This window comes from Scardinius erythrophthalmus (assembly GCF_964197995.2).
Source record: "Scardinius erythrophthalmus genome assembly, chromosome: 25".
Lineage (NCBI taxonomy): Eukaryota > Metazoa > Chordata > Actinopteri > Cypriniformes > Leuciscidae > Scardinius > Scardinius erythrophthalmus.
In genome coordinates, this window is record NC_138245.1 from 121,884 (window position 1) to 134,320 (window position 12,437).

Sequence of the window (12,437 nt, forward strand, 5' to 3'; positions counted from 1 at the left end):
GTTAACCCTGTGTGTGTCAGTCCTGTGAAGAGGGTTAACCCTGCTGTGTGTCAGTCCTGTGAAGAGGGTTAACCCTGTGTGTGTCAGTCCTGTGAAGAGGGTTAACCCTGTGTGTGTGTCAGTCCTGTGAAGAGGGTTAACCCTGCTGTGTGTCAGTCCTGTGAAGAGGGTTAACCCTGTGTGTGTCAGTCCTGTGAAGAGGGTTAACCCTGTGTGTGTCAGTCCTGTGAAGAGGGTTAACCCTGTGTGTGTGTCAGTCCTGTGAAGAGGGTTAACCCTGCTGTGTGTCAGTCCTGTGAAGAGGGTTAACCCTGTGTGTGTCAGTCCTGTGAAGAGGGTTAACCCTGTGTGTGTCAGTCCTGTGAAGAGGGTTAACCCTGTGTGTGTTATTGAAGTAGTTAAACAAGCTTCTGTGGAGTTAGCATGGACGATATAATAATAAGAGGGAGCCACAAACTAAAGATAGATTTTTTATCAAAAGCAGACACTTTATAACCAGCAACATTGTGTTTTTTAAGAATACAGTAAATGCAGTTACAACTGAAGTTTACTTGAAAGAAAATGAATGGTGCCCTTTACATTAAGTGTCTCTAACTAGTGTGTACTAACATGTAAATTAACCATTCGATAAAGTGCACTTAGTGTGTACATACGTTTTTTCACATTATAATTATTTTAAAAAATACCTGCATGTAATTGCAGTTGTGATTAATTTCTGTAATTCCATCTATAATTACACTGTTGACCTTCCTTTAACCTTTAACCCTTAACCCGTCCTTAAAATTAAGTGTAATTCAGTGTTTTTGTACACTGTAGTTAAAGACACCTAATATAAAGTGAGACCTATTTAACAAACACATATGGTGTGATTTATTAATTAATCACACTGAATATGGTTTATCTTTATCAGCAATTATTTAGAGTCTAATATTGTTCCTGAATATGTATGGATGGCTGATGGTTAGAGATTTGATATTATTCCAGTTCACAGTTAATGCAACAATACTGTATGTGGGAAAAGTATCTTTATATGGAGTTATAAACACATGCTGTTTCCTCATCCTTCATCTCAACAGAGTGACCACAGTGAATCAGACCAGCGAATCAGACCAGAGACGGCTCTTAAACGAACAGAAACCGTATATTAGCACCAATCTTCATCTTCATTTGACCATCACCATACGCTTCTCCTCTCCATGGATTCTCTCCTCATTTTTGAGCTGTTTTACATTAAAGTATCTATAAATTAACAGCTGTAAATATATTGACAAGTAGATTCCTGTGCCTTTCCGTTTTCCGAGTCCCGAAGAGACCAGAAGTACTTTCTGTGCAACTTTATCCAACAATGGACATCTTTAGCTGTTCTTACATTCTTATGTTAGCATGGATAATACGAGGTCACACTTCAGTTCCCCAGTGTTTGAGTTCACACAGACCCGCACAGGGACTCGGACACACGGCCGGCTCGTGACCCGCTTCTGGCCTCAGGCCTCCTTCTCTTCGGGACGTCCCTCTGGATCTCACCATCAGAGACAGCCAGCTCTGTCTCACCGGGTCCTGGTGACCTCTGACCTCCAGATCAGCGCTCAATGAAACGCAGGTTGATCGGTCTCTCGGGAACCAGGAGAGTTCTGGTCATCGGACGGACCGTGTCGTTCTCTTTCGCCGGCTCCACATTGAAGTGCATTACAATCTGTGAGAGGAGAAATGTGTCATGAATCAAAGAAACACACGAACCTGGAGCTGAGTCTGTGTGTGTGTGTGTCTGTGTGTGGGGAGTTTTACACTGTGGACAGAAGTGTGTCGTGTGTCGCCGTCGTGGCTGGTTAGGACAAAAACTCTGATCAACATGGAGAATAACCTTTTATCGTGTGTTGCGGTGTCGCGCCGCTTGTAGTTAGGACATGGCGTAAGGCGAGAAAGTTCATCTCTGTTAAAGTTGAGGACCAGTGACCGATCTCTCCTTCTGTATCGTGACATACACCCGAGTGTAACGCTAAATGTTCTGTGGGGCTTGGTTCTGTGCATCAGTTGTTGATTGGTTGTTGAGATGTGGGCACAGCTTTCAAAGGTGTATGCAGATGAGTGTGAGCTGCGGGGGCGGGGTTTATGTGTTTCAGGGTTGGGGCTTAAGTGTTGCAGGGGCGGAGCTTAAGTGCACTAAATCACTGTCCTGCAGAGTTTAGTTCCAAACCTAATCAAACACACCTGAACCGGCTAATCACGCTCTTCAGGCTCGCTGGGAAAAGCTAGTTGGAAATAAACTCTGCAGGACAGCGAGGGCTGAAGACACTGAGGGACTCCAGGAGAATCCTGCATACGTCACGCAAGCATAGACGAATTGTTCTCAATAAGATCAATAACATGCATGTAGAAAATAGAGCAATTCCACTTCATGGCGACGTTCACGTCACAATGACAGACATGCAGGTTTGATTGCAGAATAAATACCCGAGAAAGCGCCAGGTAAAGCTCCAGCTCAGCGATGCGCCGGCCGATGCAGCTGCGTTTGCCCACGCCGAAGGGAACCGAGGCGAACGGATGGTTTCCCTCGGACCGGCTGAGCCAGCGCCGCGGGTCGAAGGAGTCCGGGTCTCGGAAGTGTTTCGGGTCACGGGACGTGGCGTAGTGGCAGAGAGTGATCAGAGTCTGTGAAGGATTGATCACACACACACACCTGTAAACACCAGCTTCACTAAGTGCACGTGTAGAGTTTTAAAGCACAAAAGCTTTACTCACGTTTCTAGGGATGAGATATCCTCCAACTTTAATATCTTTGTCTGGGATGACTCTCGCATTGGCCGGAATTACGGGATAGAGCCTGGAAACGTTTCAGTACTTAATTTGATATAATGACTCAAAAGAAAAGGAACGGATAAACTGTATTAGACAGAAGAGTGAATGCTTTAGTCCTTCTACCTGAGGATTTCCTTGATCACGGCCTTCATGAGAGGCATGGCAGCGACATCGCCTGCGTTTGGGACGGTCCGGTCCTTCATCACGCCCAGAACCTCGTCCCGCAGAGCCTTCTGGACCTCCTGATGCCGAGAGAGCTCGTACAGGGACCAGGACAGCGTGCTGGAGATCTACAGCGATGAGAAAGAAACATACATCAGGAATTCGTATTTGGACACCCAACCTCAGACTTTATTAGAATATCAGCCTGATATAAAGGTATGACTTATCTAGAGGTGTGGACGCAGCATCGTGCTAAAGTAGTAGTTAAAGTGAACTGATCTGAATAATGACTCTTGTCTTCTGTAGAGCTAAAACTGAACAAGTCTCATATTTGATGAAGTTTGCATCACTGGTTCTGTTTATTACTGTGAATCTGCTTTAAAACCGTCTGTACTGTGTAAATCGCTGTAGAAAACTTGACCAAGGCCATTGGAGAAAGCCTGTGTGAAGTGTCTAATAACGAGTGGGTTAACCCGGTCAATCGAGTGTCTGCCCCTGCGGAGCTTTTATTAGGCTACTGATATGACTGGTAGACATGAATTTCAACAGATTTGTCAAAAGTTAAACTCATTTACTTAGGTGTAAAACTTTTTAATTAGGATCCACATCAGGGGTGTTGCTAGGGTCGGAAGATATAAGGCGTATAGCTGCTGACAACAAGACCCCCCAGATATACTTAATATTCAACTATTAAAAAAATAAAATAAAATCGATTTTCAAGGAATGATTCAATGACTCACTTATAAAGACTTTATTTGTTTCGTTCCTGGATGAATCAGTGTTTTTGAACGCATTTGTTTTAAACAGTCACTTGTCGCCACCTACTGGTGTAAAGATGTAATTGATACAATATTTATTTGAAGCATCAAGTTTCTTTCAAAAGGTGATTTACTCCATTTTGATCTCTACCGTAGACACCAGTGTTTATATCTGAGCTATAAACTTTTATCCCAGTACTTCTGTGATAATCTGAATGATTGTAAGACAGAAAGACTGTTTGTGAAGCTGTTTCACATCTATACATGACAACGGCTCTCTCTGGATCAGAACTCAGATCCGAATGTTCGCTGTGATCCGACCTATCAAAGCTTTAATAGACAGAGCCGAATCACCGTCATCAGAAGCACGGCTTCATAGAGACAGTAAGTAAACAGAGCGTTACTGACAGACTGGGAAGAGAGGAGCCGCAACAATGGAGAATATGAGGAAATAATCAACATTCAAGAAGGAAAACCTGTTCTAGTAGAGCCTGAAAACAACATCACGACTGTAAAAGGGCAGAAAAGGTCCTCATTAAACTTGCAATAACCCTGTTTTGCTGATAAGCAGTATTAAGTCATTGTTAAATATGCAAACTTGTTTTATTAAATAGATGAATCTGAGATAAAAACATTTATTTTTATTTTTTATGGGTATGTTCTGAATGGACATATGGTATTAATTTAATTTGTGTCGATCTCAATAATGTCATTTTAAAAAAAACATGCAAATGCCCTGTTTAATGTCACAGGGCTGATGAAGGAGATTCATACTAACCCTAACCCAGACTGATAAAAAAAGGAACATATTTTTCCAATGGAGTTGAAAATGATCTGTCATCAGTCTGTCTGTACTAGAAAGTGTGATCAGATATGGTCTGTCCACATGGTACGCTGATCTTTCTGTAAAATCAAAATCAAAGATACTATATATTGTTCGAACTTCGATGAAAATGATTGGTCTGAAAGACTATATAGTATTCAGACTCTGTATGAGCAATGCACATTAAATGAGGCTAAAAGGATTTTAAGCGAGCCATCTCATGTACTCTATCGCTCTTATGAACTCTTACCGTCTGGAAGAAGGAACAGAACTCTCCGTTATAAACGGAACAGGTTCAAAAACTCTTTTGTACCGGTATCAATTATACTGTTTATTTTTATGTATGTGATGTGGATGAATATTTTGTGTACTTTTTTAATGTATCAGGCTTTGGCGAAATGCTGGCTATGGAGTCCATTACAAATTTCCCTATCAGGGACAATAAAGTATATTTCATTTCATTCATTCCTACCGTGTCGACGCCAGCGAGGAGCAGCTCGGTCACATTACTGTACACAGACTTCAGCGGCACGCCGGCCTGAGACAGGTAATAGGTCAGGTATCGTCCCTCTAAACGCTCTCCTCGAGACATCTTCTGCCTCTCCTCCTCAAGACGCTGATCGATGTGACCTTTCGCTGTGGTGACAGGAAGGGTTTCAAAATCTCACACATCATTAAGGACATTACAATCCACATCATTACGGCCAGAATCACAGTACAGATGAAGAACATCCACATGACATTTCCAGCATTTAAGCCACATGTACTCTTTACAACGGTTCAAATCAGGTTCTGAGGCAGTTTGGTAAATGATTTAGTCACTACTGTACATTGTTGGGTTCCGGCTGCAGCAGGGCAACTGGGTGACGGTGAGACGCTGTAGTCGCGGGACAAAACACCGCTCTTCCGTTCCGATTACAACATTAAACAGGTTCTCCCAGCTCAGTGAAACACCCACTGTGAATCGTGTTGAATGTGCCCTAGTCATTGACGATTCTATCACACGGAACATGAAAATAGAGACACCAGCCACCATAGTCACATGTTTGCCGGGAGCCAGAGCGCCTGACATCAAAGCAAATTTAGAAGTGCTGGCTAATGCTAATCGTAAATTCTCTAAGAATTTGTTCTTACACTGTAATTTGCTCTGGCCCCCTTCCTGTTCGCAGGAGTGATGAGATAGTCAGTAGATTGGGTTCTCTTAACGGTTGGCTGTCTAAGTGGTGTCCGCAGAATAATACAGGGTTCATAGACAATTGGAAAAGTTTTTGGGGCAGACCCGACCTGTAGAAGAGAGATGCTCTTCTCTCTAGTAATATGGCTCATAGTCTTAGAGCTCAAGCATGACAATCTGGGGCTCAGGTCAGGAAGCAGACAGACTGGCTAAACCGACCGTCTGCTAGCGGCCTCACGTCACCAAGGTCAGATAAATCCCATCACATAGAGCCTCTTTCACCTAGATATCATCATATAGAGACTGTGTCTGTTCCCCGAATTACTTATTATTATTATAATCTAGATGTGCTGTGTTTGACATAAACCTGGCTAAAATCAGACGATTACATTACTTTAAATGAGTTCACCCCACAAGATTACTGTTATAAACATGAGCCTCGTCTGAAACGCAAAGGGGAAGGTGTTGCTGTAATTCATAGTAATATCCTCAGAATTACTGAGAAGTCTTGTTTTAAATATAATTATTTTGAAGTGTTAGTGCTTAATGTAACACTATCTAGTGTAAATGATAAATCCCGTTTAACATTTGTGCTGGCTACTAGGCCTGGGCGATATATCGCATGACATTGATATGCACATCTCGTCAGTAAAGCCGGTTCCTTGATTAGTAGTAAATCGCCATGACCTGCCTTCAGATGGAGCGGCATTTACAACACAGAGCCGTAGTTCACTGACAAGCTGAGCAATATCGCATTAATTATCGCAGACGATACGTCCGTTGTCAGTGAACTACGGCTCTGTGTTGTAAATGCCGCTCCATCTGAAGGCAGGTCATGGCGATTTACTACTAATCAAGGAACCGGCTTTACTGACGAGATGTGCATATCAATGTCATGCGATATATCGCCCAGCCCTAGTGGCTACTGTATACCGGCCACCAGGGCACCATACAGACTTTATCAAAGAATTTGCAGACTTTCTATCAGAGTTAGTACTGGCTGCAGATAAAGTACTAATTGTTGGTGATTTTAATATACATGTAGATAATGAAAAAGATGCATTGGGATTGGCATTTAAAGACTCGAAGCTTTAAAGATTTAAAGTAAATTAAAGGTATAGCGGAGGATTTTCTTTTTCCGGGTGGGTAGTGTAAACTATTGGTCCACCTAAGTGTCAATCATTCTGGTGATATGTTTATGTAAGGCCGTCGTACGTGCTCGTCCCTTAGTTTTCGCTTTCTGCGCATGTGCACTTTCAGGTGTTTATGTGTGGTGGTGAGCTAGAGTTACGGTTTAAGCCATTCATTGAAGCTCGCCGTTTCACCGGGTCCTTTGAAAATGTCTGAGGGTCGCAAGAGAAAAAGTTTGTACGAACTGTATGAGAAGAAGAGAAAGGCCTCAGAAGAGAGAAACAAGATCAGAGTGTTTTTGGGAGATTGTTTCACAAGATGGCGTGCGCTGAAAACACAGGTTGGGCTTCCCACTGATGCCTCAGTCGCGAAGTTTCTACTCGACAGGTAAAGTTTGGCATGCTATTTGGAGAAAAAGTGCAAATCTTCTTTTGGAAAGTAATCTTGTATGAGTGATGCCGACAGCAACTTGTAAACAGAGCGTGCACGAGGAGAACCTCGCACACGTTTAATAGGCGTTCCCTCTCGGGAGCATGTAGTGTGTTGCGCATGTGCATTTTTAAAAAGTGGAGAGGGCGGTTCTTATCTAAAATTCGGAAAGATCCTCCGCTATACCTTTAACTAAATTAATAATTTTTTTACAACAAAATGAACCATCACTGAACTTACTGAAGCTGGACTGTGACGCTGTTTTCTTCTGGAAACAAACTTTGTTGCATTTTCCTGTTATCTCTGTAAAGCTGCTGTGAAACACTCTGTGTCTCTGAGCCAGTATTAATCTGGGGTTCATTTCCTGAACAATGATGTAACTTACTGCTTAACTACAACAGTACAGAGTAACTTCTGCCCATTAATCGACTCCAAATAGAACAGACATCAGATTATTATAGCTCATTTGCATGAAACACAGAAAGCCGTTTATTAAGAGAAACGTTTACATGCGCTTTCTCCACAAAAACACTTTCTTCTTGACACTAATATATAGAGATTGAAATAGATCGTATATAGATTAGATTGTACTGCATGTCAGCTTGTTGTTTTGCTCAAGAGTATGATCTATTCCAGTCCACAAGTCAAACTAATAAAACTATTCTTCTAACCACAGGTAAAGAGCTACAGGTCCAAACAAACACCTCTGCAATGCGGTTTGGGATAGTTTGTTGGAACTATGATTTAACTATGTTAGTGATGATGAAAGTTGCGACCACAGCTGGCTAATAACCCTTTAGGGAAACGCCCCCTGGATTGCCAATGTTACTTTTCAAAGAATAATTTCCCCCTTCCACCTGAGCTTTTAAAACTACATGCACCATACTTGTTTGAAAGTTTTAACGTCTTTGATGTTTGATGGTTTATACAGACAGATATCTTTGAAATGTCACCTTTATATATTTACATTTATTTAATTTAATTAATCAATCAACAATACTATTGATCAGCATTACCAAACGTGGACGTTTTCCACTAGAAACAAACATTGATGTATTGTTTTAATTTAATACTGTGAAGCTGCTTTGATACAATCTGTATTGTGAAAAGCGCTATATAAATAAACTTGACTTGACTTGAATTTGGATGATGCTTTCATTCAAAGAGATTTACAAATGCCACTTGACTTACAAATATAAACTGCTTTATAAAACACTTAATTTCCTAGAATGCCTTACCGATTGAATTTCACAAGTTTCAAGTTGAATCCCAATTCCTACAAGAGGTGTCAGTTTCAATTCAATTTCACACTCATTAATTAAAGGGAGCCGATCCTGAACCCAGTAACCTGTAACCTCTTCTACGCCTTCAGACACTCACCGAAGCGGAACATGTCGTCCCAGCAGCGGCAGAAGGTTTCCCAGGGTTTGGGAAGGAGCCGGTGGAGCCACTGAGGCATAGCCATCGTGAGGAGAGTCATGACAAACATGCTGTTGATGGACTGGATGAAGCGCTCCGTCTCCACCGGAACCACCGGGTCGAGGCAGCCGATCCTGGACTCGAACAGCACCGAGGAAATGCCTTCAGGGAAGAAAAAACGTGGCATGAAGACAGTGACAGTCAAACAGCACTACACCACACTCTGGTGTATCTGATAAACCGTTAGCTGGTTCTGCAGGAGCGTCAGTGCTTCACCTTCGAGACCGAAGCGGTAGAACTCGGCCGAGACGTTGGACACGAGGCCGCTAGCGTTCTCCCGCTGGCGTAGCTTGAGCTTCTCCATGAGGTCCGTGACGACGGAGTTCAGCGTGAGGTCGTACGCCTCCACAGCTTTGGGTCGTAACATGTGTTTCCCCAGCAGACGCCGCACGCTCTGCCACTCCTCGCCTTCACTGAACACACACACACACACCGAGGGATCAATGACTACAAGCATACCATAAATCACAAGCAAAGGATGGCACTTCAAACCCCATCTACTATGAGAACGGCAGCAATCTTCATTTACTAAGAGAATCAGACAATTCTCAGAACACAGTAATATCAACTCTAATAAAGACCAGCTGACGCTATAACCGTGTGTGACTATAGCATGTGTGGATAATAGCGATCTGCAGCAACAAGGCAAGCAGAAGTCACTGACAGATGCTGATATCTGGACTCATGACTGATGTGATGTGACCGTGTCCAGTCATGCAACTCATCTCTTCTTAAGCATTAAAACTGATTAACGGAATACCGCTCCAGTCAGCTTCAGCTCCCATCACCAGCGATAACCAGCCCGTGCTCAGACTCCCTCGTCACATTAAAAGAACATTATGGACTACTTTTATGATGACCTTTGTCTTTTTTGGAGTTTGCCAGTTATCGTATGGAAAGGTTTTGTAAATAAAGTCATGTGGGAGTGAATCCCCTTGTGTAGACTGTGAGATACAGCACATTTTGCACCTGATTACTCCTGCAAACTGCAGTTCTTCAGGAAGAGCTGTCTGCGACACACAGACGAGTAAAGCGTTGGGAGAGCGCTTGTACTCACGCTGTCAGGAGTCCGAACCCTTCTCCTCGGAGCCGCCGGTAATCCTTCCAGGACGAGAGATCGGATCGCATGGGCTGATGACCCTCCTGACGCAGAACCTGCTCAATCAGATCCGGTTCTGCCACATGAACCGTCAGGATGGGTCCGAACCTGGCCTTCCACACCGGCCCGTACTTACTCCTGCCCTCCAGCTGCAAACACAGGCACATATCATTCATGAGCGTATCATTCATGAGCGTATCATTCATGAGCGTATCATTCATGAGCTTATCATTCATGATCTCACTGTTTCAGGTGTACACTCATGCACAGATAAACGATTAAAGGGGGGGTGAAATGCTATTTCATGCATACTAATTTTTTTACACTGTTAAAGAGTTGGATTCCCATGCTAAACATGGACAAAGTTTCAAAAATTAAGTTGTACGTTTGATGGAGTATTTCTGTGCCAAAAATACTCCTTCCGGTTTGTCACAAGTTTCGGAAAGTTTTTTTCATGTATGGGCATGTGTGACGTCAGATGGGGTGGAATTTCCTTATATGGGTCCTAAGGGCACTCTCCCGGAAGGGCGTGCGCGCACCCGTAGACCAGAGCGACGACGAGCGAGAGAGCGAAAGCAGTACGCCCATCAAAGCTCTGTGCTCGCTGCTAGTGCATTTCGACGATGATTGTTTTATAAACAAGGCCCAGTTCGACGCCGGATTTGCAGATCGTCTAATGCTTAAGGATGGAGCAGTCCCAACGATAAAGGTTAACGGTCGTGCGTTGGAACCGTGAGTAAAACTGCTTCAAATGTCTGTGTGTTGTTCGCTATCGGCGCGTAAGCTCCGCCCACACGGCACGCCTCCAGCCGCTCGTTTTTTTTCGGAAAGACTCGGAACAGCCTATCTTTCTTTTATAAATATAATAAAACTAAAGACTTTTTGGAGATATGAAGGATGCAATACTACTCTATAGGTACTCAAGATTAACATGAGATTGACTGAAACTGAGTGTTTCACCCCCCCTTTAACATGATTGGGAGTCAGGTTTAAAAAACAAACAAACAAACACAAAAGAGTTCTACTTGGGATCCACGGAAATGTTTAGAGAAAAACAGTGTAAAAAAAAGTTTAAATTATTAATTAATTAAATATATTAAAATAAATAAATTAAAATAAATTAAAATTGGATTAAAATAAATAATACAAATTAGATTAATATAAACAACGCAAATGTGTTTTAAAAATTATGAAAAATTTGATTAAAATAAATAAGTACACAATAATAATTTCATTTAAACAAATTCATTTAAAAGTGCGTTAGTGGAGAGTGGAGAAAACTCAATGCAAGTTCACAGGTACTAAATAGTTCTCAAATAATATTTTAAATTGGAATGACATACACTTTAAATTTGTATAAATTAGGTCTTTATGCATGAAAACATATAGCTGCATTTTAAATTTAAGGATGAATAATAATGCACTACATGTAGTCGCTGCTGCCATTGTAACAGAATGTGTCATAATTTAGGGACTGCAGATGAACATAAGGGTCCCTCTTAAAATAAAATAAACATAATAACCATAGGAATCGAATAAGATCCAATTAGATCAAATGACTTTATAAGCAGCAGATATCAGTCCGCGCACCTGCATCTGGTGGAGGCGAGTGAGTCCGCGTCTGAAGAACAGATCCCACAGGAATCCCGCGGAAGAAGGTCCGGGCATGTGCTCGAGCGTCTTCACCTGCTGAGACGAGGGCGCGCGCATGACGTCAGCCCACCTGAGCAGAGGGAGCGCGCTCCTGCCGGTCACCTTCAGGGTCTGAGGAAGCATCTTCTCCAGTGCACGCGCGGATCACCTTGCACGCGCTCACCGGTGCTCTGTTTATATCGCACGAGCGTTCGCCTTCCGCGCACACCTTTCTGGGGCTCAGCCAATGGCGTGCAGGGAGCGCGAAAGCCCCGCCCACTGATCTGGGAAGTGGACGTGGTCTGACTAATGTTTCATAATGTGTTACACGGAAATTTCTCTCACAGCTCTTAAAAGATTAGCACCTAAAGAGTTGACTCTTCTGAAATAAATCAATACATTGACTTGTCATGATGTAACCGGAGGACGGGTTATCAAGAAACCTGCACAGACATGACTGTGTGTCTATTCTCAGATCATTTATCCGACTGGAGCACCTGATCCATAAGCAAACAGCATTAAAAATAAGAAATAAAAACAGCTTTAAAAATAAAGAGATTATGATTTATTGCTTCACGCATGTTCATTTCTCTCACATTAATACATGAAGGTTATGATGAGATCCTGACCTGATTCCAGTGGATGTGGCAGATGTCCATGTGTGCGCAATGAGCTAATATCAACAGTACTGAGAACCAGAGCAATTCTCATCTGAACCGCAATCCTTTTTCATAGAAAGGCTGGATAGAGAAGCATGTTTGGTGGAATCAAAATCAAAAATATATCTTATAAAAAGTTTTGCTGACCACTTTAACAGTCTCGATTACTCTAGATAATCAGGCAGTAAATGTCAGTCAAGTCAGCTGTATTGGTTTACAAATGCACATATCCTATTTTTATCTAGTTACACAGCATGTAATACAACAAGACAAGTCATGTGTTCATTGAACAAAC

At 42.4% G+C, this 12,437-nt stretch overlaps 1 protein-coding gene across 1 annotated transcript; it reads right to left on the bottom strand.

Moving 5' to 3' along the window:
* Positions 1 to 458: 458 nt before the first annotated feature.
* cyp27b1 (cytochrome P450, family 27, subfamily B, polypeptide 1) lies at positions 459 to 11,757 on the bottom strand. The gene is made up of 9 exons (XM_081357054.1): positions 11,442 to 11,757; positions 9,810 to 10,000; positions 8,969 to 9,165; positions 8,654 to 8,854; positions 5,012 to 5,175; positions 2,920 to 3,086; positions 2,740 to 2,821; positions 2,452 to 2,649; positions 459 to 1,693 (listed from the first exon to the last, which is right to left on the bottom strand). The coding sequence occupies exons 1-9, from the start codon at positions 11,625 to 11,627 to the stop codon at positions 1,580 to 1,582; spliced, it is 1,500 nt and encodes a 499-aa protein (XP_081213180.1). The 5' UTR covers positions 11,628 to 11,757; the 3' UTR covers positions 459 to 1,579.
* Positions 11,758 to 12,437: the final 680 nt, after the last annotated feature.